This window comes from Amphibalanus amphitrite, unplaced genomic scaffold, assembly GCF_019059575.1.
Source record: "Amphibalanus amphitrite isolate SeventyFive unplaced genomic scaffold, NRLGWU_Aamphi_draft 000623F_arrow, whole genome shotgun sequence".
In the NCBI taxonomy this organism is placed as follows: Eukaryota; Metazoa; Arthropoda; class Thecostraca; order Balanomorpha; family Balanidae; genus Amphibalanus; species Amphibalanus amphitrite.
Genome location: NW_024882117.1, coordinates 113078 through 140509, shown reverse-complemented (window position 1 = coordinate 140509; position 27432 = coordinate 113078). Strand labels below are relative to the sequence as shown.

The following is a 27432-nucleotide window of genomic DNA, read 5'->3' as shown; positions in this document are numbered from 1 at the left end:
CAGTAAAACTCTGTCTCGAACCCTTTTAAACAAACACACCGGTGGCATGGTTTCGCTCGGCAACTGAGCTCGACTGTAAAATGACTGACCTGGTTGGCAGCTCGGAAGGCCTCAACAGTTTTATTCTTGAGCAACGCCTTTACTAGCCGCGCAATCATAGCAGGACTGATGAAGTTGGACTCGATACTGAGAACGCAGGGCACATCATGTCAGTAATATACTGCAATCAGCGACAAAATCCTATCTCCACATCTGTCAACAAATCCAAAATCATCCAGCTACCGCTGGATTACAGATTAATAAAGATAACACAGCGCACGCTCGACAAGCTATGAAATATTCCCACCGAAAACATACGAACACCTAAGGCGCTCAGATGGTTCTAAGCACAGAAACGGCGGAACCCCTTCAATTAAGGGGGGGGGGCGCACTGCCGACTTTTGGTCCCATTCTTTCCATGCAACGCCTATAGGGCTAATGTTAAAATGCCAAAATCAAAGGGGGGCACGGTGCCCCGGTGCCCTCCCCGTTCCGCCGCCTATGTCTAAGCACCATGATGTATCCCGTGCCCCATGCCGGCCTCTCGCGCGCACCTGATCTCCTTGATGGTATTGTTTTTCTCGATGAGCGCCACCAGGTGCTCCCCGTGCCGGTCACTCAGGCCCGTGTTGGACATGTAGAGGTTCTCCAGACGGGTGTTGGACGCAGCCGCGTCGCACAGCCGCTCAATCTGCTCATCAGACATGTTCTGTGGATACAGAGAGGGGGAGACGGTGGGTCAGACCACGGAGAGAGGGAGAGAGAAAGAGAAAGAGAGAGGGAGAGAGAGAAAGAGAGGGGGGAGTGGGAGATTTCGACAGGTTGGGATAATGTTCATCGATCAATGAAACTGATCAGTCTCAGTACCTACTGGTGGTCAATGGTCATAATGATAGATCTACCCTTCCACAATGCGTAAGACGCGCCAGAAAACTCTACCCAGACCATATCCAGTCAACATCCGTTAATATCCAGTCTCTCTGTACCAGCAGGCGCTCCGTTCACCCACTGCCAGCCAGCGGGCGCGGCGCGCCGGTAAACTTGGCCACCCCACGGCGGCCGCTGCAGGGAGAGAGGGCGGGGGAGGGGAGAGCCGGGAGGGGCGCCTGGCCCGCGGCCAGTCCTGCCGGTCGGCCCCCGGGCAGCCTTATTTGGCCGAGAGGGAGCGGCCCCGCCGAACGGCAGCATAGTGCCCCGGCATATAGCTACCGTCCGGAATACAGGTGACTACGGCAGCTCGCGCGACTCACAGGTGTACCGATCGGTCAGAACGAGTGGTACGGGGCACAGCTGAAACGTCACGGCTGTGTATGACAGGTAGTGATCGATAACTCCCGGCTTTTAATCATCCCGCTAGGAACGATTCGCGGCCATCGTTTCGAAACATATGTATTATGTATTGCAGATGAGCATAGCCTGAATGACTCCGTTTATCGCCGGAGAGCTAAGCAAGTTCAAATGTGGCAGGGGCAGGGGCTGGGGACAATGAGAGAAGGGGTAAGAATCGACAGGACACTACCAGCTGGAGCCAATAAGCATCTTCGATATGCATAAAGGTCGATTGCAGATTTAGATAAGCTGAAATAAACCGCATTCGAGATCGTTCCCAACCGAGAGTCCAACATTAGTCCGTATATTATGTTCCACCATACTGCCCGAAATGTTGTCAGCGCGATGGTCCAGCGACGCTGTGATCCGCGCTGGTTCTGTTCTCCACCAGGTATGTAACAGTCATGTCCCTGTCGGGGCAGTATCAAAGGCTACAAAGACCTCACCACTGGCTGCCAGCCCTCTGCCACTAACCCTCCCCCAAACAGCTCCACAACGCACCCTGTCCACTGTCCGGTGCTGGACGGACCATCACTGAACCATTAGTCGGCGGGTCCGCGGCGGCGGCGGAGCGCTATATTTGCCGACCGACCCGACCCGGACGCTGCCAGCCGACCGGCCGGGTCGGACCACCTGAGGCCATAAGTCAAGGCTGCCAGCGCTGAATCCGCCCCAGGCCGTACTGCGACCTCAGGGACACCTTCTGACCGTCCTGCGCCGCACGCAGTGTCACGCACCTTGGCAGGGCTGACTGCTGGTGAGGTCGGCTGGGTCAGAGCTCGCGGCCAATCCAGCGCGGACGGCGCAGTTCATCTCGTCTGGTCCAGGGTCAACACAATCACTCAGCGGGACGACTTCACGGCTGAGACCGCGGGGTCGTTCCCGGCACCTCGCCAGACGTCGCCGCCAACACCGAGAGGTGCTGGAGTCGCGCGGCGTCACCCGGCGTCATCGGACTTCACCTGGATTCACCCGACATCACTTGGAATTTGGATTCACCTGACGGCGCCTGACTTCGCCTAGTTCAACATGGCTTCACCTGGCGCCATCTCACATCGTCTGGCTCAACGGGCGACACCTAGCGTCACCGGACTTCACTTAGCGTTAGGTGACACCTCGCATTGCTTGATTTCACCCGGCGGACCCAGGAGTCAGCTGAGCTCATCTAGCTTCACCTGAGGTCACGTCCTGAGGTCACCTGGCGTCACCTGGCGTCACCTTCTGACGTCGCGTCGCCGACGCTGCTTGTGTTGGCAGCTCGGTCTGCCCTCTCACAGCGGGGTGATTTAGTCGTTCGTCGCCCACTCCGTCTTATGACAGCGCCTCTCCGAGAGCCTCTACACGGCACCAAGGTCGCGGCGCACGAGTGACGACCGGCGACTGCCAGGGTCACTGGGCGACCCCGTGACCTTGGTTAGGGTCACTCGCTGAACCTGTGACCTCGGTCAGGGTCACTCGGTGACCCCGTGACCCTGAACGGGGTCAGTTCAGCCGCACCTGAGGCCCACTACCATCTTTGGTCGCGTGCAGGAGCCGGGGTGACGCTGAGCCCAGGGCTGAGCCAACCGGGGGTTAATAACCTCTGTGTTCTGAACAAGCCGGTATTATTTCTCAGCACACGACGCACATGGGTGAGGAAGCCAAAAGAAACAGATGACTATACTGTGGGAACTTATGTAAAAGAACTGACTACAAATGAATCCAGTGCAATCTAACCTAAAACCAACATCAAGCCGTTGATAGAAAAAACTGTATCTTACATAACTTCTCCGCCGTCAGCAGGCAACAGAAGAATACTGAGCTCTATTAAAATATTTATAATGGCACAACCATTATGAGTGGGCTGCACGCGTTTTTCAGCACAGCTTTACAGGGTCGCTGTGCCTTGACCCGTGACCGCCAGGGAGTCGCAGAGCACCCGTCAGGGACTGTCCAGTGTCTGTGGGCTGGGGCCACACAGGGCCGAGGCCTGGGCCAGGGCCACGGATGCAGCGCTGACTACGCACTGGAGGTGCACCGTCGCCAAAATAGCGCCCACCGCGTGTGTGGGCGGCCGTTTCATGGAAACTACCGCGGTAAAAATAGCGTCCGGCGGCCTCCACATGCAGGGTAAACACCACTAGCTCCGCGGCGGAAGGCCGGACAGGCCTGAGGTAACTCTGAAGGGAGTGCCAGACTCGCTCCACGGTCCGGAAGAGTTCAGAAGGGAGTACCAAAGCCGCTCCGGCGTCAGAGATAACTCAGAGGGGGGGGGGGGGGTGCCAGGCCGGCCTAGGATCAGGACGAGTTAGGAGTTAGTTGCTAACTCTGCAGCCCGAGGGTCCGAAAGCGGTAGAGTCTGTCACCAGACCAGCACCAGGGTCTGTAGAACAGTTAGCCGACGTGGGTGGGGTGCCAGGTCGCTGGAGCCAACTGCGGCACCTGCCAGGGTGTAGGAGGAAGATACTGCGCAAGACGGTGCCAAGATGGAGGTTTGTGTGAGCTATGAAGGCGTTAATACTTTAGTACCGCCCGATAATACACATGACCTCATTGATGAGTGTTTGGACAAACATTTTACACGTCGTCGGTTTTCCCGTCGACGACGGGTTCAATCACCACCCAAAACACATAAATTCCTACTATCCGACTCTGAAGCCCGTGCCGACTAAGCCCACTTTCTTTGTTTCACCTTTTTGCGTCAGTGTTTGAAAAGGCTCTAACGCGTTCACAGAAAGAGGCCATTCGGAAAGTCAATACGGTCGGGGCAGGAAGCCAACTAACAGATCAGAGCTCGGCTCACACGCGCCAAACACGTGCTCAATGTTACCCCGATCGTCAGCTCGGGAACAGCTGCAAACAAAAGGTTTCAGCCGCAGTCGACGCTGACTTTGTTTCCCATCCGACCCAGCGATCCACCTGTGACCACCAAGGATGGGACAGGGGCCATAAAATACTGAAACCCCAAACATGAGACTCATAGATTATAGATAAGCATGAGACTCCCATACATAACCATGAAACTTTAACCTCTCAAAATCCTAAAACATAACCGAACCTCTCAAACTGTAGACCGCACCACCCAGCTCTTCGACCCCGACCCGATCCAAGCCGCACAGTACCTTGATATTGTTGAGGTTGAGCATCTGCAGGTCAGGGTCGTCCTGGCGCAGCCGCTCGATGGACTGCTCCGGGTCGGTCATGTTGGGCGGCTCGGGCGCCATCGGCTTGGGCCGGGTGGCGCGCGTGATGCCCGCCCATCCGACGTCCGATTCGATCCGCTTTCCGAGCAGCGAGGCGTGGTACTGGTCCTGGTTCATCATCGAGTGGAAGCCCAGGATCGCTGTCGAAAGGGGGAGGGGGGAAACGTCAGACAGCTGGGGGAGATAAGATCGAGGGAGAGAAGAGAGAGAGAGAGAGAGAGAGAGAGAGGAGAGAGAGAGAGAGAGAGAGAGAGAGAGAGAGAGAGAGAGAGAGAGAGAGAGAGAGAGAGAGAGAGAGAGAGAGAGAGAGAGAGAGAGAGAGAGAGAGAGAGGCAAGCGCATATTAGATAGATCTGTTGCCATACACATTGGAACATCTTCACATCATTGTGTGTTGAACACCGACAAAATGAAGTAAACATTGAATCACGACGAGCTGAGCCAATCATCCGGTGCCCTGTCACCGGCCACTACCCTCAGAATTCCCGGAGCCAATCGAAGATCGACATGACCTTCACACAGCGCATACAAATGTTCTCGGTGCGACGATCAGGGCCCCGCGGGTAGTGACATCTGCACTGTCACTGAAATATGGCCAGCTGCAAGCTAAAGATCACTTTGGCAAGTGAGCAAGCGAAGCCAAGGCTGGCGACCCATTTCGCTGATGTCCTTCTTGAATGAAAATTGATGATTTCGTTTTTGAAGTTCAATTTTCGTAGCGTCATAGCTGAAATGGAATTGCGAATTGCCTTTCTCCAGGGAATACGTTAAAACTACAAATCGACCTAGTCTCTTTTCAGTACAGGATGTCCGAATCTCTTCCATCCCTAGCCAAAGCGTAATTCAACCCTGTGTCTCTCGACCCTGTCAGCGGCCCAACAGTTGCCCGGGCCATCGTCCCAGTTCCCGCCACTCCAAGCACCCGCGGGCCGACCACGATCAACCCTATCAGTCCGCGGAGGATCCTATGTCTGTCACGTCCCCGATAACGTGTGCCGGTCTTGTCGGACAAGGTAGAATTTCCACCAACCATGCTTATACGGTGGCAGCCGGCCAGGGGATGGCGGAAACGGCAACACGGACCAGCGCTTGGAATGTTATGTAATATCGCATCGCCCTCTGAATTTTCCGCGGGATTAAAAATACCGGCTAGCTCGAGGCCGTAAACCTAAAAAGGATATGCCATCAAAGGAGCAGTAAAATGGAATAGACTTTGAATACTTCTGCATATATCGCAGAAGTCAGATTTCATTCAATAATGCTGAGAGGATCAGCAATATAGATACTTGCCCTTACCAATGAACGTCCACAAAACGAACGGGAACAATAACTCAGCCAGAAAAAGCAGCAATCCATACGGTACAACCCTCTGACAGCAAAACCTTCAGTCACCCTCCACTGCCATCCCCACACATCCCAGTCACGTGCACCTCCCCCTCCCCTCCCCCAGAACCCCAGCAACAACGCACACAAGTCCAGCGGCTAAAACAGCCGACCGCAAACGCACGCCGCACTGTCTGGATAGCCGCCAAACACGCACCAGTACGTGTAGTCGACACGTGACGTGCGCTAGGGGTCCAGCTATCAGGGGCTCAGGCCACACGGCAGAGCAAGAAAACAAAGTCGTTCGGGGTACTCTGGGCCCGTGAGGCGCCAATGTTCTGTGTGATGTTCAAGGTTGGAGGAGGCTGTGTCTGAAGCCACTGACGCATCGGCAGTTGTAAGCTGGCTCAAGTCCCAGCTTCGAAAACAGACCGCCGGTATGGATGCCTTACCTCTGCAATACATCTTCCTAATGTGAAGCGTATTGGACCATGGACACGCTGGTTCCATCAGCGTAGATGATGGCGTGCCAGCATGCAACACGCGTCACCAAATGAGAAACTAACCACAAACGACGTCACTCTTGACTACTAAACCGGTCCTTACGTCAGTATCCATCAATGTAATACTACATTAGCGTCTGTACTCTCCATCACCCCAAGGCGATTGAGTGTCAGCGCGTGTGTCGTCCCGAGCCTCACCTGCCAGGTCGACCAGTTCGTTTTCGTTGGCCTCGCCCAGGGCCGATTCGTACTCGTCGCCGAGGTCGAGGGCGATCTCCTCTTCCAGGCGCTGTTCGGCCAGCGGCGGCGGCGGCGGGATCCACTGCGGGTGGAGAGGCGGCGGGTCAGACGAGTTAGAATGGGAGGCGGGATCCACTGGGGGTGGACAGGGGGCGGGTCAGAGGGGTTTGAGAGGGCCGGTGGGATCCACTGAGGGTGGAAAGGGAGCGAGTCAGAGTGGTGAGGGAGGGGCAGCGGATCAGACGGGTTAGACCGGCGCCATCAGAAGTTTGGCCGGAAAGGGACAATACGCAGCAACAAGACAAAGTTCCATCAACACAAATTCACCGGCGAAACATGAAACACCAGACGCGCAATTCGTTTAAAGCCTTGAGGGAACACTGCCGATACTTTGATGAGGCAAACCATAGACCTATGCTCATTGCTCAGCCACGCCACAAGACTGTCAGCGCAACGTCAAACGGGTAGCCTGGCGTCACAATGGCAGCATATCGTCACAATGGCAAAACGGCATCACTTTGCAACGCTGCGTCACAATGACAGCACATCATCACAATGGCATCACGGCGTCACACTAACATTACGTCGTCACACCAGCCGGTCTCCCATGACATCAGCCATCAGCGGCGGGACTTTCGGCCGTGCTGATATTAACATACAAAGGAGGCGGCAGAACTGTGACACCGTCTGACAACAAACACTCGTACGCCGTCGTAGCTAACGGAGCGTGCAGCGAGCGAGGAAGAGTGGCGGTGCTGAGACGACGGTCTGGGTCACCGGTTCGAATATACCGTCTTATGGAGGTTACCGGTGGGGTGGGGTGGGATGAGGAGGGGAGAGGAGAGGAGATGGGAGGAGAGGAGAGGAGAGGAGAGGAGAGACGGGAGAAAAAGAAGGGAAACCGCAGAGAATGGAAGAGTAGAGCAGGGAACGCCAGGTGGGAGCTCTCAGCTCACCATTTTCCCCTGATCAAGCCATGCTGGTAGGGGGCCTTCTTAGGTTCAGCCGGTTCAGGTCAGGTCAGCTCAGGTCAGACGGTATCTCACCTTTTTGCCTTTGACCACGCCCTGTTGGTACGGCACCATCTCGGGTCGGGTCAGTTCAGGTCAGGTCAGGTCAGGTGGGATGGCAGCTCACCTTTTTGCCTCTGACCACGCCCTGCTGGTAGGGCACCATCTCGGGCCGGTCGGGCTCGTTCAGAGCCTGCTGCTGAATGTGTTCAATGAGCCGCTTCCTGTTGAGCGGGCCGGTGGGATCCTTCTCACAGCGGTACGAGGTCCGCTGGCTGGGCGGCATCAGGTCATCCTGAGGGGTAGGAGGTCACGTCAGGTCATCCCCGAAGGGTTACATCAGGTCATCACAGGGGTGGGAGGTCACGTCAGGTCATTCAAGGGGGGCTGAAATGTTGTACTGGAGTGTTCGAGGCACGCCAAACGGACAACGCCGATAATTTTCACTGCGTAACGGCGAAGGAAGGTGGCTTCTGGTGAGGGCTTTTGTCTGTGAAAAAAAGTCAAGAACAGTATCCAACCATCATAAGAGTGTTTTCTAAATATAGGCCAGAAGCATGTCCAAATGTTTTTACGTGGCGCATGAGTCATCCGCCGAAACCCACTCATATCGTCGTGATGCCATACCTCGTTGACCCTTGCCATTAGCCCTCACCCCTCCCCGTCCCCATCGCCCGCCTCCCTGTGTTCCCACCCCACCCGCTCGGTCGGACCGATCCCATACGACACGTCATCTCCTTGTCTCTGCGTCTCCTGTCCCAGTGTCCCACTCCCAACATCCCCGGCTATTATCATCGCGAGTGGAGACACTCGGTTGGCCGCGAACGATAGCCACAACAGACGGTCGACGGACGCGGTACCGGAGACCGGTAAATAGCGGCGGTTAGGAGAATGGAGACGGTGCCGCAACACTCGGCCACCACAGAAACCGCAGAGGACGGCGGGAGCCGCCAGCGGCCGCCAGCGGCGGGGCTCTCGTAACATTGCCCCGGGGTGAATGTCGCGGCGGACGGCAAGAGAGATTGATAGCGAGAGCTTTGTAGTGAGGGTCTTGATGAACGACAAACGCACTTCCCCTATAGGTTTCTTTTTCCTTCCCCCCAAAAATGTTATTAGATTTCATCATTTGTGTCCCGCTTTAGCATTCACGGGGGGAGACAGGCATTGGCCGTGTCCCTGAACAACCATTGATCAAGTACCGACCCTACAGACCAGTGGGTCAGTCTCCGCTGAATCAGCCTCGGGTCGACTTTTGTCTGTACCCAGGAGCGACGGACCCGTGTGTGGGTGGGTCACTGAGTCACCACTCGACTGAGGAGCCGCCGCCGGTCCCCGGGGCGGTCACGATCGGACAGCAGCTGTCACCGAGTGCCGCTCACGGACGGTAACGGGCCCGGCGCAGCGGGGAGGTAATGAACCGTATACGGCCTGTTCATCGGCCGAGACCGACCGTGAGAACAGCGGTATACGACAGCCGACCGAGCGACGGAACACTGCGTTGGACAAAACAGAGGGCCACAATGACCAGGCACAAACTTCTCAATATACCAGAACATCATAAGGGACAACAAAGAAACTAAACAAATAAGTTGAGCTGCAAAAAAAAAACTAGAGCTTTTGACTCGGGCATTACATAATACATAACGCCACTTTTTCGGTGTGGTCCGTTGATCAAAAACTCTTTCTATCGTAATAGTCTGATAACAATATCTTCAGATCAAAGCTGTATGTAGTATCTAGTTCTACACTCAACGACCCTGAGCCATGCGCAGCAGCGTCAGCGGAAGCCTACCGCCAGCGCCGGTGCCTCCGTCACCGCCTTTACAAACTTCAGCCCCACTGCCCACAAGCCGCCATATCGCCGTCCGGACCGGCCACCGCCCGACCGTATCGCAGATCCGACCTCTGCCAGTTCCGGCGGCGGCCGTAAAGCCGTCACAGCCATCGACAGGTCCCGCCCGATAAGGGAGACCCACCGGCAGGCGCGGCCGCACAGAGCAAGTTCTGCGTGCGGCCGGGTGCGCCGGGAGCCCGCCCCGCCCGGGCCGCTCCAGCAGCCGTTACAGCTGAGAGAGCGGACACACTGCCAGAAACAACGGCACGGCTAAATATAATGCCCGCAGCCGGCGGTGGTGCCGAGGTGAAGGTCAGCCATCTCTCGGCTGTAGGGACGGGCCCGGTTCAAAGGCGTCGTTAGTGAGGCGCTCGTCTCTGCCGGCCGCCAGCAGCGCCGAGCCGACTGACACTAGGTACACACGGGGGCAGTTAGGTCAGTGACCGGTGCCGAACGCAGCCGCAGCCGCCCCCACCCGCCAGCCGCACTAAATGCGGTCACACGGCGGCAACCAGTTTTTGTGGTCTGATTGGGAAGAGCCACGACCAGTTGGTAGTGAAGCAGCAGTGCAGGGGGTCATCTATCACCTAGGCTGTCTCCGTGTGTCTGACCATCAGCTCCGTCTTAGACTAGCTCTTCTAGCTCCATCTAGCTATTAATTTCACCCGTGGCAGGTAGAGTACGCGATTTACTCCACTGACACGGAATGACGATTCCGAGTTCCGCCCATGTGCTGACGTTACCACTCACAAAAGTCATCCGTGCGCGGTGTCAACAGTTGACATCATCAGCTCATGACAAAGTGCGAATAACTGTTCTTTTATTTGCCTCCTGCCCTTCCGTTAGTTTCGTTACAAACTCAAGAAATGTCATAATTTCTTTTCTAAACCGTAACCAGAGAAGTGAGAACGAGGATATAAACGATGAAAAGCTGTTAGAAATAAGATAAAAACGATTCCAAATCCTGAACATTCCACCCGTCAGGGAAGCAACCTTTCCGCTAGATGAGCAGGAATGACTGGGTGGACGAAACTCAACCAATGCAAGACCGATATTGCAAAAAAAAAAAAACATAATCGCCAAACACGACAAAATAATTCATAACTAGGCGAGATGCAGAGCACACCACAGCCACACATCATTTACCTTTACCGACTAACCAGCACAAAAACTCGATTCGATCCCTCAGATATGTTCCCGATGATCCAAGCGTCAGGGTCGTCAGAACTCAGAGAAAGGCCAAATGTTCCAGAGTCACTCTGCCACCGCAACATCCCGTAACGACGAGATTGAGAGCAGCTTCAGAGACCACCACAGCCCAATTCGCCACCGGTGCGGTGAGCTCAGGCCGCCAAAAGCCGTAGAGGCGCCGGCATTTCGCGCTAAGTGACAGCATCGCTCTACAGAGAGTCGCTCACTTCAGAAGATCACAGAGCGATTAGCACCTATAAGACGCGGTTCTTGCACAATGCACAAGAGGCTAGCCGCTAATACTTTCAAGTGATGGCATTGCCTTTCACCTAGAGGTCATGACAAATCGACCAGTGAGCACAAACTGAAAATAATTTTGGTAAAATTCAATGGGCAAAACAAGGATGATGTTACGCCTATTGAATGGATCTGAATGAGGCAATGACTGATGAACCAACTGCAAAGTGGGAGCACAAACGCATGTGTTTAAGTCCGCGCATTCAGCGCATATCCGCGCATTCAGCGCATATCAACATGTATAGGGTAGTACAAGGTCTTTGCAGTTTCGTTGCAGCTGTTGTTAGTTGTAACCCGTGCTGATAGCCGAACGAGTATCAGCGGATCAGCTGCCACTATCAGTCCCTCAACGACCGATAGCACACCAACCCGAATAAGAAACAAAACCATGTGAGGTCATGCTCGGGCTCTAGAGTAATCGTTGCCCAGTGGCTTTAGACTCTCAACGGGGCCACATCCTCGACAGACATCGATTTGGCACAGTTTCTATCGATAACGGCGAAACAGCGACTGTAGCAACACCGGATCATTAGCAACGCAATCTCCGCAAAAGAAGCGCAGTGATCAATTTAAATGCGCCACACTTTGCAGTTGATCACGGCATTTAGCTTTAATAGCCTTCGCGTTTACTATCATCACTCGATATTTGCATCATTTAAGCACTATTTTCAAAACGTTGTGACAAAATCGATAGAATAACAAACCCTAGCAATACGTTGCTGCCTCTTGACCAAAGTCATTGTCCAGTAACAGTTCTCCATCATGCATCCCTCTAACTAATCCCACCCAGTTCCAACGATTAGCCTTCCTCGTCCAGACCTCATGTCTCAATCTCCCCCTCCCCCCCCAGGTGTCGGAAGTACCCCCCCCCCCCTCTGTGATTACAGAGCACCCGGTCAGTGCCCCGGGGTGCGACCAAATGACCTGGCTGGCCGGCCGCCAGTGTGGTCCGTCGCTTCCGTCGCGGCCTGACGTGACACCGACCGCAGACGACATGTGCCGACAATCCCCTCCCCTGCGTGGGCAGACAGACGCCCCGCCCCCCGCCCGGTCTGATTCTCAGGAGGTGGCCCCCATCCCGCCAAAGTAATCTTGATCCCGCCCGGACCCCCATCATCTGACGGTGTTCCCGTGAGCGCCGGACGCCCAGACAGACAGACAGACGGTGGTCTGTTTGAGCAAGGGTATTTGAGGAGGCCGGGGCGGTGTCGTCTAATCGTGAGATAGCCGATTGCGGCGACCTTTGGTGGTGACATAATAAAACAGTACCAATGATATCGGGGTGCAAAGTTCAATAGTAGACAGACAATAGTTGACGCGTCGGGCAGAGGGTTTCACGATGGAATAAAGTTGGACGTTGAAAGCACATGTAAATAAAATGCATCTCAAACGCAGGATTCCTCATACACCCTTGTAGCAACAGAATAACCTACTGATTTAAGGTAAAAATGAGAGCAGCTCCCTTCTCTACAAGCTACTGAGCGACATCCTAATCTCACCAAAAATCCAGTGTAACCCTCTCCATGCCTAAGTAATTACCCAAACTCTCAAGTTTCCCATTATTTCCCAAACTCTCGATTACCCCATCATCGCCCAGCTTCCATTTCCCCATCATTACCCAAACTCCCTTTTTTCCCCGTCATCACCCACTATCCCTCCATTCCCCCACCATCAACCCTCCTCCCTCCATCCCCCGTCATTACTCACGTCCGGATCGACGTCCCTGGTAAGGATGTCCACCTCCTCCGGTGTGAGCTGGTCCAACAGCTCGTCCAGGTCCATGTTCTCATACTCGCTCAGGTCCTTCCCGTACAACTTCTTATTGGCGTTCATGTCCTGTAGCCGAGAGAGTGACGTCAGCGAGTGTGACCTCATCCAGGGAACGGGTGACGTCATACAGGGCGAGTGGGATACGGACAGGGTTCAATCAAATGGCCTGCATTCGCAGCATAGTCTGGTCACCAGCATCAAAGCAAAACCGCTGCGGTCGAGGAAATCGTACGAGGATATTTTCTGAGGAAATGCGAACAGGTGGCCACAAAGGCTGCGCGTGTGGGTCGCAGGAATGCTGGTAGGATCGGTTGGATCTGATTACCGCCAGTACAATAGACGCCGGGCGGAGGAGGGGGGGGGGGGGGAAGTTGGGTCAGCAGCAGACTGACTGGACCAGCCACACAAAGGAGAGTACTTGAGAGCTTAATGGTAAATTTGACACAGCAAGGAGCTTAGGAACAGGGTTCTGTTCTCAAACATCTAACGTCAGCTGAATAATACAACTCACCACACTGACAAGATAATGCCACGATGGGCTCTGGTCGGTGGGAAACCACGGATGAATGACTAAATGACCGGTAATCAGTGACATGGCTTGACGACAGTGATCAGTTACAAGCATGACAGTTGGTCAGTTGCAAACATGACAGTGGTTACAAGCATATCAGTCGTCAGCGTTAGTCCTTCACTGCAACGACACAAATCACGGCGGGGTGTGCGGTTGGACAGCTCATTCAGATGCACGGGAGAATCGTTATAGCTAAAGCTGGGTTCAGGTCAGTAGTTGCGAGCGAAACGCACAAGCTTTATAGTCTGGGCCCCGTAACGCTACTCAGTGGCAGCTCCGGGAGCTCTGAAAGAATATTTGTCGTACCCAGCGACACAACTTAGGCAGTTGTCACAAAAAAGAGCCCTTGCTGATCATTTGCTGGCTGATCATTCGCGCAGCAGTCATATGTAGACAATGAGCCACAAAACGACTTACTTACTATGTGTGCTGGCAAAACAACGCACTGATTTGGTTCGGAAGCACATTGGGAAGTCGACGTGATATACCGTGTTTCACGAATTAGCCGAAGCCTCGCGATGTACCACCTTATAGGTAAGACGGTAGTACCAAGACATCAGACAGTTTCCATGACTGGATAGTGGATACATTATCAGAAAATAGCTGCTCGTGGTCGTAAATGGGGCATGGCGATCGATCCCGCGGACCAGTTTTAGACTCAGTATACTCAATCGTACGCTAACAAGGAAAGTGGCCCACTGCCTTTCCGAGGCGCATCCGAACTGCGAGCTATGCCCGTTTAATTAGGTAAGTCTGACCGCAAAATGTAAATGCATGATGTGAGCTGAATCGCGTAATAATTTGCACCATGACTTATGTTTACCTGGAGGAACTGTTTATTTTGAAGAAGACGATGACAGGCGTAACGACCAATTAGCCCAGAACGCAAACAATTTTGCAAATCAAAATAAAGCACAGCCCCCAGTGTTTGAGCAGCATGGGCTTTCCCAAACTCGATTGGCGTGTCGAGTAACCCCGCGGGCAACATCATATCCATCAAAATTTCGGCCCAATGACTGTTCCTGAGTTTCCCAGACTGGCTCCTGCCGCTGTTAGGCGAAAGGCGGCCGTTATTAGGCGAGCGGTGAGCGGTGGCCAGACGACGACGGTGGTCCAGCGGCGCCGGCCAACTGGCGCACAACGGTAAACAATCCACCGCCGCCGCCGGGGCACCGGAACCGCCGCCGCCGCCCAGTGGGTTAGTGGCGAGGTCAGAGAAGCAGCGCGCCGCAAACGCGCCCTCAAACACGGTACGCAGTGCACACATACAAACAGACGGACATATAAACGGAGAGCAGACGGCGCGGCCGGTCCAGGTCAGGTCAGTTAGAGCGGGAGCGGGGACGGTCAAACGTGGCACATGACAGTGAGTGTGAAGAGAGGGATGAAACAGAGACAGACAGAGGCAGACAGATAAAAGATCAGAGCGCCACAGATAGCGACAAAGCACGAGACAAAAGGCAAGAAAGCAAGACATTCATAAAAAGAACGGCAGTTGCGGCCACAGCTTAAAAATGGTGGTTTTAGGAGAACGATACGAAGAGAGTGTGTGGAAAAACAGCATACAATGTACGATAAACACGAGGACATCAATGTAAGAGAAGAAAATGTGTTTTGCTTTAGTAAGAAGTGAGTAGTCAAGAGTGTAGTGCAAAAGTTGTAGACAGTTGAAAAAAATGAATCCACAAATGGAGCCACAAAAATTGGCCCCAGTCGCCTGAAAAAAAATGTTGACGAATACGAGCGAAGAGTGAGCGATAAAAACTGCGAGGCGGAAAACGAAGAACAGCGCTGGTAATTAGACAAGTGAATGGCAGAACAGCTCTTCTGGCCAAACACCATTGATGAGTAACACACAGATGCAACGTTAGAACGGATCGCGAAGAGTCAAACGAGAAACAGTGTTGAAAGACAATAGAGAAGGACAAAGAGAGCCACTCGAGTCAGTCAAAGAGTCTGGCTGAACCGGTAAAATGTCCGACGGCACGCAACATCCGGCGAGCACACCCGGTGATCAGCCAGCCCGCCCGGCGCCGGCGACCCGTGCTGTGAGGACGGCGGGTACACCGCTGTCCCCCAGCACAGACCGCCGCCCGCCGGCTGGTCCTGCCGCCCACCAGGCGCACTCTGCCCAGGTTAGCATCACCACTGCACGCCGCGATACACCACCCGCGTTCACCTCAGTCCAGACGGCGTCACTGTGCTTGGGCCGGTAGGTGGTCTTGCGCAGTGTGCGTGTGATGGTGGTGAGCGTCTCGTACTCGTCGCCCTCGGAGTCGGTCTCAGTGCCGTGCTCCTCACGCGTTTCCACCTTCTGCTCGACGCTGGCGTCATAGTCCTCCGGGTTGTCCGGATGTTCGGTCACCAGCCGCGGCTCCGGCTCCGGCTCCGGGTCGGCGCTCAGCCGCTCCTCTGTCGCCGCCTCCATCGCGTGTGTGTCTGTGTCTGTCTGTCTGTCTGTCTGCCTGTTTGACTATCGCCGGCACGGCGGTGGATGGTGAACCCTCAGCAGCTCGGCGCTCGCACTCTCCCGTCTGTTTTTTTTTCGTTGAGTTTGTCTATTGCGTTGTACTTGCTGTTGGCCGTAGCACACTGCTCACTTCTGCTATCCACCAGTCCTCCCGTCGGTCGCTCCTTCCGTAGACAGCACTCCGTCTCTCGGTCTGACGTCGCGCCGTCTCCAGGCTCCGCTCTCTCACTGTGCGCGCACGGGACCGGTCAGCTGCACGCGGCGGGGCACACTGACTGGACGGCACCGGCCTGGAGCGGCGCTGGCACCCGCCGCGCCGATACCGACGCCCAATCGTCGGCTCCGACGGCAGCGGGTGCCAGACGGGAGCCGGGTCGGCGCTGGCACCGGCCGCGAGCGGCACGGGGTGTGAGACGGCGCGGCTGGTGCGCCGTGTACGCCCGACAGGCGGTCATTCAGCACGGCCGGCACCGGCTGGCAACCAACCGGTCCTGGCCACGGTCAGATGGGGTGGTAGATTGGAAACAATGTCATTATACACGCTGGAAAACACCCATCCCCCTCTACACACAAGAGTATTACAAAATCCCAAGTGCGCAGCACACTGCAAACAGTGCGGCCGGAACCGCCCACAAATAGACCGACAGGTCACCAGAGAGGCCAGTGGAAACAAACGCCGCCTGAAACAACCAACAAATCCGCTACCACAACACCGTACTGCTACCGCCCAAACACTCGCCCGACGGTATTACCCGAACGGAGGGACCCTCAGACACCTGACACAAACCTGACAGACGCCACCCATCAGACACCTGACAGGTACGCATGACACAGACCAGACAGACGCCATAAGACACCTGAAACAAACCCTCGGACATCTGACACAAACCCTCAGACACGCGACAGACATGATCAGACAATCGACAGCCACTCTCGAACACTATCCAACACCTGACACACACCTTCCAGCTTCCTACAAGACAAAACCCACCTCCTACCCCTGACATGTATGTACAGTACAGTACACTATACAGCCACCAGTACCACACCAAGCACCTGCCTCGTGTGGACCGATTCAGCATGTAAGCAGCCTGGAAAACACCTCCCCATAAATAATGGATCACCCTCAGTCGCTGCCGCTACCGCCGGCGGCACTGCCACGCGCCCTTACCCCACCTGATGCCAGCTCAAACGACGCCGCGCTGTCCCATCCACAACCTTCCGGCTGAGTTACGTCACCAGTATGCCATATTTGGTCATCTGCCTTCACACGGGTATCCGTCGGGACATAGGCGTACAACCGTCGAGCGGGTACGTCAGGATGGATCGGTGGCGCGCTGTTACTAACCGACCGCCGCCGGCCCAGCGATCGGTCAGCGTCGGCTGGTCGGTGGGCGTGGCACGTGACGACAACACCCCGCTGGGTGGGCCACCAAAACAGGCAGTCGGTGATACGGGGAGGTTCAAAAAGTCAACGGTACGATACAGGATAGCGTAGCTTGAAAAACCTAGACACCGCGATCATGATGCTGTGATAGACCAGTAATGGAGTAATCGTATTGAGGCATGATTAGCTCAGCACGATGGGTGGTAGGAACGGGCGACTCAACGCACTGAGCGCAGCGGAAAGGGACGGGGACCCAGTACCCACACATTGGACCACCCACTGACGTGGGCGTGGCTGCACAGTCGCGTGGGCGTGGCTAGCGGACATAGTAGCCGTGGAGCGTGACGACGCACTCTGATGAACAGGATAGCAGTCACCGACACCGCGCGCGCCCTGGCGTGCGCACGGCATGACGGCACGCCACGCCGGGGGCTCGGGTCACCGGCACACTGCACGCACACTGCACACGGGCACCGTGCCGTACCGGCAGCGCCTACATACCCGCTTCGGCGTGGCGCCGGCCTCCGAGCTGGTAGCCATGGCTGCGACACGCGCTCCTCAGCGCTCGTTCCGGCACTCGCTGGTCGGCACTGGCGGCTCGGCGGACTCTCGATCGGAGACTGGCGGCCCTCCGCCGCTGCACGGTCCACACCGGACGCCCGGTCGCCGCCGCCGCCGCTGCTGCTGCACCCACACACACTGGCCGCCGTAAGCACCGCACCGCCGGCTGAGCGCCGCCGGAGAAAGTGCCGGTCAATAGTGGCGGGGGTCACCGTGCTGCCGACTCGCCGGCGCCGGCCCGTCGGTCCCCTCAATCAATAGCGACCCCGCGCCGGTCCGGCAGCCGGGCACACCCCTAAACAGGTGTCTGACGGTAGTAAGGAGCGCTGCCGTGCACGAGCGTCTCAGTCGACCCGCCGGGGTTGCTCTCGGCTCCTTGTCTGCCGGCGGCCAATGTAGGTCAGTGGTCGCGGGCCCGGCGGCCGCTCGGTAAGGCCCGAGCAGTACCGAGCCGCGGCCAAGGTCGCCGAGAGCGGCACCCGGCGGGTCGCCTTCTGCAGCTCCGGCCCCGCGGCCTGACCTCGGGATGAAGAGGGAGCGGATGTGACCCGTGCAGCGGAGCAGATGTGACCTGCGCAGCGGAGCGTCTCACCCCTCAACTAAGCGCCCGAGAAGCGACCGATAGATCAGACAAAACCAAAGCTGTGCGAGTAAAACGAATCAAACGGAGGCAACAAAGAGAGTCATACGACCAAATATGAGTTTCCGACCATAGGCACAGGATATTGGAATCTGGATATCAGTGCCGCGATCGCCGACCGCCGGCGCACGACGGCCTTGGACTGGCCTGCAGCGGCGGGCACACGACCGGCCGCAAACAGCACTCTCGACGCCGCAAAACAGTCAGAAAAACGGCGGCGCCGGGGCGCGCGCGCACAACAGCCAGGGAAGGGTGAAGGACGCTGAGTGCCGCGGTACGGGCTGTGAGAGGGCTGTGGTCGCCGCCGCGCTGTGTGAGAGGGCCGCAATCCCACTGCAGCCACCGCTGGCAACGCTGCCCTGCGGCATGTCACCTTCAGCTCGTGCTGGAGACGCTGACAGGTCGGCCGGCGGCACCGGCGGCCGTCACGCAGCGCGGTGACGTACGTCAGATGACGTCATCGGACGGTGCTGACGTCAGTGGACCAGAACTGCCCCTGGAGCGCGGCCCGGCCATGTCCGGTGGCGGACTCACGCACAGCGGCCGCCGGAAGGCGAGAGAGACGGTTGAGTAGAGTAAAATACACTCTGACGTGCGGTAAAAGCCAAAACTCATCTCAAAGTCATCAGAACGAAGACCTTAACAGTGAATTTTATGGACTATGACAGCACCGTTCCGTGCTTCTATCCTCAGGATACTGAAATCCTTCTCCTCCACGCCGCAACCCCCCTCCGGGCTGGACAGGCAACTTTATCCCATGCGGGCTGCTCCCTTGGAGCGGCACCGCTGCTCCTGAGGGAGCGCACCCCGTAGCCGGGTGCAGTGAGTGCCTTGGGGCTGGGTGGCCTGTCCTCTGGACGGGCTCAGCCCCGGCGACTCACTAGGGTGCCTGCTCAGACCAATGTCTCCCCCTAATTCCTATCATCCTTCCGGCTCTGCAATGGTCTTGTCAGACCGAAAGGACCTAACCCAACAAAACAAACAAAACAAGACTATGACAGTTTCTCAATCATCTCCTTCATCCAAGATTACTAACGTCTCCGAAGTCCTCACACCAGCTACTGGGTGTCACGCCCATAAAAGAAAACACATACAGGCATACAGGGAGCTCTACAGTGACGGGAAAAGCCAGTCACGGCGGGAGACGGAGGAGCGTTTACCGGCGCCACGCCACCACCACCGTACGACAGGGCCACTGAGTGGGGACGGTCCCTCGACGAGGCGACGCTGGATCAACAAACAAAGCTCGTACGGGTCACCGGGAGAGGGCGGGGAGAGCGGGGAAGGAAGACAAGAGGTCACCGGAGGACAAGTCCGCGTTGTCACGATCGGTGGGAGAGTACTGACCAGCCCACGTCATCTCGAGGGCGGTACCGTGGACGCAGTGCAGCCAATGACAGGTGAGAGCGGCCGAGGGTCACGAGTTGCAGCGAGGTCAGACCCGGCGCTCGTATCACTGTCGGCATCAGAGCCGTCTCTCTGCCACTCTCTCTGCAGCTCGGTCGTTCAGCCCGTCCGAGTTCAATTGTGCCAGTTGCCGGCGCGGTCAGCACCGGGGTCCGAGCGGTGGGTATCGGCCGGTTACTGGCCGCCCGCTGGGACGACTCAACCGCGACGACCCGGTCCCAGGACACTGACTGACACAGACGGCGTGACCGACTCGCATTTCGACCTACCCAGACAATGCAACTGACTCACAGTCCCACTGACTCACAGTCCCACCTATTAGTAAAGTAATATTGATCCCACCGACTCAAAGTGCCGCTGACCCCGACGGTACGATTGACTCACAGTGTCACTGACTCACAGTTCCACCGACTCGCAGTGCGACTGACCCACACAGTGATCGGAGCCGACAAGGCCGGACCTTACGGTAACCGCACGTTGACCCAGGTCGCGGTCACCTATATCTCACCCACCCCACAGAGGCTCCCACGCAGCAGAGACAATATCGCACGGCCTATATGGAGTCTGCTCACCCAGACGCTACACACAGCGTGCGGCGGTACTGAAGTGCTGCAGCCCAACCCAGTCCCACTGAACGGAGGGAGCTATCGCCGTGCCATGGGCACTTCAGAGGCGGGCGGATGGGGCATCGACTACACCGTCCGTTCGTGGTATGACGTTACACAGCACCTTCAGCTGTGGAGTGACGTCATCCTAATATATCAGTCCACAGACGTCACGTAACTTGTTGCCGCGTATTCAAGGCCCGGACCTCATTAGCAGGGTCGCAGAAACAATACACAGCGGTCGGTCGGGGCCAAGGGTCAGGGAGGCTGGGCTTTTGGGTCAGCGAAGGCCTCATGGAGAAATGGGAGGGCCAAATGGACAAGGGTCGGATGCTTCCCACGCCGGTTAACGAGAGAAAGAGCCTGGGATAGGCTAGACATTACAATAGTCCGAGACAAGTACACATATCGGAAAGTGATGACTTGATACTAGCCATTTGTGTCACAGCCAATAATCCAAGTGAATGGCCGGGGACGAGCCGCAAGCGAAATAGACGGTCGTCACTCTCACAAACTGTCAAGGAACATCCTTTGTGCTTCAACCAGCCGCGTAATGATAAGCAAAGCAGCCTCAAGCCTGTTGCAATCAAGAGCATTTGACTACCTGCATCCACAATTCAAAGGTGATACAGCCAGCTGTGCTTTAGTTCCATTGATACGAAAAGAATACAACGCATCAAATGATAAGGACGCAATAAGAAAGTTTCTAAGAGATATTCTCACTTGTCCGACGGTGAAAGTGACAACAAGTTTCACCCAAAAAATATGTTTTTGTCCTTTAGGAATCAGGTTAACCAAACATGTCATTGACTTCTTCGTCCTTGCTCGTTGAAATTTTTTTGCATAATGCAGTTTTGTGCGAGTTAATCATAATACCATTGCGGCGTCGCTCAAACAGAAATCGATACCATGGCTAGCCAAGAAATATGACACAGTGTAATGTCATATTTATGAAAGACAGGGGAGCAATTGAGCACAGTTCACCCAGGATCTTTGGCATTTGAAAATTTAATAACACAATAAAACCATAAATAAAGTTTGTAAAATAAGTGGTAGAGGAGAGATCTTTTAGCTGAGACAGATGGAATAACGAATGGGCAGATCCATGAAAAATGCGACAGCACTATGGGTCAGTCTTATAAAAACAGAACTATGCATGCTGTCACTTGGAAAAATACGGTTGACGCGGTCTGGAATCCTAAATTACATCATGATACGTCAGATCTGACGGCCACGATAGATTACCAATCGCTCGTATTATAAACATCGGGTGAGAGATGCACAACGAACGCCACACGTTTCCAAGAAATGAAGCGGCTAATAGAGACTGGCGGTCCCAGTAGCATCGGACTATAAACACTGAATGGAGGCGGTTCCACACATTCGATCGTATAATGAGTCTAATATTTGTCTTCCAGTGACAATACTAAAGCGGTAGCCATGAGCAATACCGCTTTCGAGCAGCTCATTATGGACCAATCTGCCCCTCCTCTCTTCAAATCCAAATCAATCGACAGTCGACGCCACCAGGCCCTGTCCGCACCCGCCGGCCGCCAGGGACCCGCTGTGTCACACGATCACCGCCTCTCGCTGACAGTTCGGCTCAGTGGTACCCGGCTCGATTGGCCGCCAGGAACACCGACAGACCCTCCAACCCCGCGCTGGGGGCGGATCGGGCAGCCCACCGGCGCGCCGGTGCCGCCGACAGCGACCGCCGCGGCCGAGACGGGTTATTTCTGTGCGAGCCGGGCGGCCAGCTCGGTGCATGCAGCTTTGGCCAGTGCAGCTCTACCGCCGGCCCGGTGAAGCTCGGCCTTGCAGCTCTGCCTAGTCCTTTGCTGCTTGCTGCCTAGTCCTTTGCGGCTTTGCAGCTCTTGGAGCACAGTTCGGTCCTATATGGAACGGATGGATCACGTCTGGGGAGAGTTCTGCCGCGAGCCGTGAGGATAATTGTCATATATCCCGTAGGCAAATGGGCTGAGAGGTGGGGGGTCGCTATTCCTAGCTCAATGTCAGTGGTGAGGTCATGGATTAGGTCGCAGCCTCCTAGGTTGCCTGGGGCGCATTGTATAGCGACATGGTAGTTCAGCACTCAGAACTTCCTTGGGGTAAGGAAACGGCAGATGATCCCATGTCAGTATAACCTGCAGCCCAGAGATCACGACGAAGTACACTGCATGCCCGGTGAAACCGACGCGCGACGCGCAGTCCACCGGGCTGATCGTTGCCGCCCTGACCCGGCCGAGACGGGACACAGTGCCGACAGACACTGACCGGCAGTGTTTATAGCAGCCCGATAGTCGCCGACGACATCGGGAGAGACGTGATAGGCGTCGCCCAGAGGAGCCGTAGAGGCGGACGGGGCACACCCGAAACCCGCGATAGCGACCGGGCCGAGGGGGTAGCTGCCGCCGCACAGACTGGCAGCTAACTACTCTAAGTGTGTCTTTAGGATGTCAATAAGCATGGGCTTTTTGGGTATTTTAGTGGATGCAAAGGTATCATGTTGGGTGATACCTACTGAGCTTAAAATTTGCTGGCTTAATTGCTGATATTTCTGAATTCAATACAAAGCTATCGCACCAGCAAAGGGACAGTTTTCACACAACACATCCCACCATCCAACAAATGTTCCAATTAGACTTCACAACCACAGTCATCACATCACTATTCACCATAAAACTTCACACAGACATACACAATACACATAAACAAACGTGCACTTTTTTAAAGTCATGGATCGCCTTCACCTCCACCACAACCAAGGTGACACCACTGACCACACACAGGTTGGTTATCTGATGCTGTTGACTTGCATTCAGGGGAGGGCCCACTGTCCTGCCTTCAGGGTTTTATCCTTGAGGGGTCAGGCATGAGGGCTGCATTTTCAGACTCGATGCTTGAGACCAGTGCACCAACTCACAGGTACCCTGTCAGACAACTGGCCAGGGCTTGAGCTAACGGTGGAGCACTGGGCCAGCTCATCACCTCTTCCCTGAAAGCAACATGTCAAACAAACATTGAACACAAAAGGAGACGTTGAAGGCTGCCAAACTTCCCTAGGCTGGACACCTAGTATCCATAAAGACACCCTACATTGCAATCTTACTACAGGTGCAACGTGAATTGATCCAAAAACGGTTGCTTGATACAAAATTTCATGTTGGAAGGTTGGGTATTCTGAGCCACTCTCAAGCTCAAACCTACCTTGACTAGGCCAAATATAATCATCAGTGACCCAAGCAACAGTTTTGTTGCACAAAAGTTTCCTTCTTTTTGTAAAGTGCTGGCAAAAGGTAAGCTGTTCATGAGACTGTTTGTTTCAATATGTTGCTCTACTCCCTCCTCCTGCTTTAACACTTAACCATGTTAGAGGCCACTCCAGATTTATAGCAGGTTAAATATGGCATGTCTTTTGCTTCAAAGCCTTGACCATAACAATACAATCAGTACCTAATTAGAATAACAACCAGCTAATTAAGATAGAGGAGCATTACATAGAAGCATCATTGCTGTCATAGCGCATCAAAAATTATAACAACGGCATCAGAATACCAATACAATTACAGAACCAGCAGGATATGATGTCCTTCATTTTAAATTTAGGACATTTATCATTTTTCTAAATTTATTTACCATAAAATTTACAATGACAGCACAATGCCAGAACAGCTCTGTCCAGCCAATGATGCGAAGACCACCAGTCCGACTTCCGACCGACAACTTTAATTTCTCCCAGATGCTCCACTAACTTCAATTGTTATCTGACCAATTCGAATTATTTTCATGTATATTTTCTATTGATATTGGGTAGAGCAAAGGATTTAATGATTCATTTGCAATGGTGACAATTATGAGCGGCTGCAGACATTTGAGACGCACACAACAAACACATTTGTGACTGCGCTGTTCGTACTGAAGCCGTTAGAACATTACCTTGATGATATTTAAGATCCTCTTGAAAGTTCGGAGCAGCCAGTGATCACAAACACTGTTAAATCAGTAAATGTGAAGAAAGTGGGCGGGCCGGTGGTGGAACGCCGTTGAGAAAAGTAGGAGTGGTCAAAGACTGGTTCACATTGGCTATTTCTGGTATCAAAACCAAGATCAAAACCACGACATGACGTCATATTGGTGGTACATACTAGAGTGTTAACGCCTGACCTATTTCTAAATTCGTGAACTTTTGCAAAAAAAAGTAAATTTCCTGGAAGCTGTGTCATACACAAAACAAAATCTCTCCTGGAAAAACTTCGACTGATCTTTTCCTTTAGCACTGTTACGATACGATATACAAATTCTGCTAAATAATAAAACCCAAGATTACATAAAACCTACTAGGCTACTAGTTTTATTTTTAGTACTATAGTATGTTTCAAAGGCTAAAATTTGAGATTGCCTGCGGGTTGCGGGCTATGTGAACGGCTCTTATAGCGTAAGATAAGCGAGATGCGAGATCAAAGGATACACTCGGATAAACGAGGATGTATTTAGCGTATTTAGGACCTTGGATAAACTGGATAAACCACCAGGACCTGAAGCCACGGTATGCCTATGGAAACAAACGAAAGTACGAAGCGGTACATCGTCTTGAGGAGTACCTACATCGTCTTGAATAGGTAAGCCGAAAGATAAATGCAATAATGTGATGTGATCATTGTGATGCCCACAGCCCAGGCCCTAATAACTAATGTCGCTTTGATTGAGTGACCGATCCGGCTTACACGATCGCCTTACCTGACTCCAACACGAATTCGAATTCAGTGTTTTAGTGCCCATAATGGCTTAACATGAATCAGTAATACCTAAGAAGGTAGGTACCTTACGAATTACGATGCAGGAGTTGCATATAAGCTAGACAGAACAGAACATACCTTGAAGTCGTCTCTGACCCCGCCGAAGAAATTAGTCCGGCTGCCTGGCATGGTGTCGGCTCGGGTTTCCCGCTGGGTCGCTGGGGTCACGACAGGTCAGCTGCAGGTCACGGTCGCCGTCCGGCGGCGGTCGTGGGTGCTCGGTCACGCCCGGTCAGGTGTCACGGAGCGGCTGGTAGGCCGTGGCTGTGAAGTCGAATGGAGCCCGAGACGACACTGACTGCGACCGTCGCGTCTCGTCGCCGTCGTCGCGGTGCCGTTGCCGTCACTCGCGACTATTTCTGGCTCCGCGAGGGGAGCGCCAGGCCCAGGCATGGGACGAATGAGCGGGCCGGGGGAGGGACGGAGGGAGACAGCATCCGGGCTCTGGTGGCAGCCTGTCAAAACAGGCAGGGCAGCCCTCTGACAAGCGGCGCCTGCTGTTTTCCCTTGTAGGGATCATCTATGCGATTTGTCATTTCATATTGTCATTTTCATTTATATTGTCACCGCTTTATTAATCAATCTGTTACCTGTTGTCAATTGCGCGTCAAGTTTGTTTGATATTTGTAAACCGGCCTGCCGCTGGCCTCAACCTTCCTAGTAACCGCTGTGCCATACGCTATAGAACGTGTCGTGCAAAGGTCACGGCGGCACCCCTGAGGCGGCCGCTGCCCGTACGTTTAGGAGCCTATTGTCGTGACGTCACGCCTGTGAACAAAGGTCACGGTAGGGGCTCTCCCGGCAGCCGGACGGTGACTCATACGTTGAGCTTGTCTCTCGCCGCGCCTGCGGGCATATTGGTAGTACTAGGGACGGCCAGCATATGACCGCGGCTTTCGGCGACATTGCCTTAGTAATTTCCCCTTCCCTGGCGGTTGCCTTAGGCATGCCGGGAAGACAAAATTAAAAAAAAAAAAAAACGACATTGTCAATTCGTTTCTCGACTCTGCTGTTCGCTACAAGACAAATACACATAGAAAACGGCTCGGGCATTTGGAGAAGAGCGGCTACTCTGAGGCGAGGGAAGAACACGGAGATTCACACAAACGACCTGACTAGGTTGCACCGGCCACAGTCGACCGAGGTGGGCTTCCGCGCCCTTAAAGACGCCTCTGACTGGCCATTGCGCTGACACCCTGGTCGGACCACGGCCATTGATCGGACCCTGCCACTGGTTCGTGCTCAGGCTGCCTTAGCGGGTAGACCTGCTCGACCAGACGCCCCACTGGTGGGCGAGTGCTCGGTTCCGACTTTCACCGCCGGTCCAACAGCGTTCTGCTGGTTCCCGCCGATCCGGTTACGACACCGCAAGTGCCGTACCGACTCGGGCGTCCCAGGTGGGCGTAACGGTTACCACACCAGTTCGCGACCCCCAGGCTCTGTCAGCCGTCGTACGGCTCTCGGACGGACACTCTAATAGATCAGCCACAGATCAATAGGTTGTCACAGACCGTCCGTCCAGCCACGCGCTACCCACAGCGCAGTACGACAAATTGGTGACCCCGACGTGATCTCCGTTGTTCAACCTTAGCCTCTCGTCATGCCGGCGGACAGCGCACAGTCCGGCGCCGCAGCTCAAGACCCAGCCAGCGTTCCAGCTTCAGCCTCCGAGTCAACTCATCGGCCCATGGCTAGCTTCCGGCTACCACCATACTCTCCGGAAGAGCCCGACCTGTGGCTACTGCAGGTGCAGTGCGCTTTCGACGTCAGCGGGGTCGACTCCGACGAGCTGAGGTTTAAGCTCCTCGTTGCAAACCTCCCCGCCAACATCGCCGTCCAGGTCAAGGACGTCATCCGGTCATCTCGGTCTTTTGACGTGCTGTGTGCGGCGCTCCAAGCCCGCCTGGCACAGTCACGCGCCGACCGACTACAAGCCCTGCTCGGCCGCCAACAGCTCGGCGATCAGAAGCCGACGGCGCTGTTGCGCTCAATGCGCAACGAGCTAGCCGCAGCCGGGGACGCCCCGGTTGATACGGAGCTCTTCCGTACCCTATTTCAACAACGGCTACCGCAGCCCGTCCGTGCTGCCCTCGCCCTCCTGCCAGCCGACAGCACGCTTGACGCACTGGCAGAAGCGGCCGACCGGTACCTGGAAGCTAGCGGACCGGACCCACGGCTATCAGCGATCGCGGCACAGCCGTACACACAGCCGGCACCGCCCATCGCTGCTGCAGTGACAGCCCCAGCGCCAGCTGCAACCCCTGCGCTGGACACCGT

General features: G+C 54.9%; 1 protein-coding gene across 21 annotated transcripts in view; it reads right to left on the bottom strand.

Annotated features, from left to right (window-relative positions):
• Window positions 1-25552, bottom strand: part of LOC122363479 (tropomodulin-like) — a 32074-nt gene extending 6522 nt beyond the window's left edge. For 4 of the 21 annotated variants that reach the window (XR_006253377.1, XR_006253378.1, XR_006253376.1 and 1 more), the window contains exons 1-7: window positions 24296-24448; window positions 12656-12784; window positions 7754-7921; window positions 6575-6698; window positions 4470-4690; window positions 594-748; window positions 90-186 (exon numbers count right to left, since the gene is read on the bottom strand). Coding sequence is in view for 12 of the 21 variants with exons in the window: in XM_043332784.1 (XP_043188719.1) it covers window positions 90-186; window positions 594-748; window positions 4470-4690; window positions 6575-6698; window positions 7754-7921; window positions 12656-12781 (891 nt within the window). In the remaining 9 variants the exon portion in view is untranslated. Of the gene's footprint in view, window positions 1-89; window positions 187-593; window positions 749-4469; window positions 4691-6574; window positions 6699-7753; window positions 7922-12655; window positions 12785-15468; window positions 15988-17647; window positions 18085-23995; window positions 24254-24295; window positions 24511-25233 lie in introns of those variants that run through there. The other 17 variants (XR_006253372.1, XR_006253370.1, XM_043332772.1 and 14 more) reach the window with 14 other exon arrangements.
• Between the last annotated feature and the right edge of the window lie 1880 nt (window positions 25553-27432).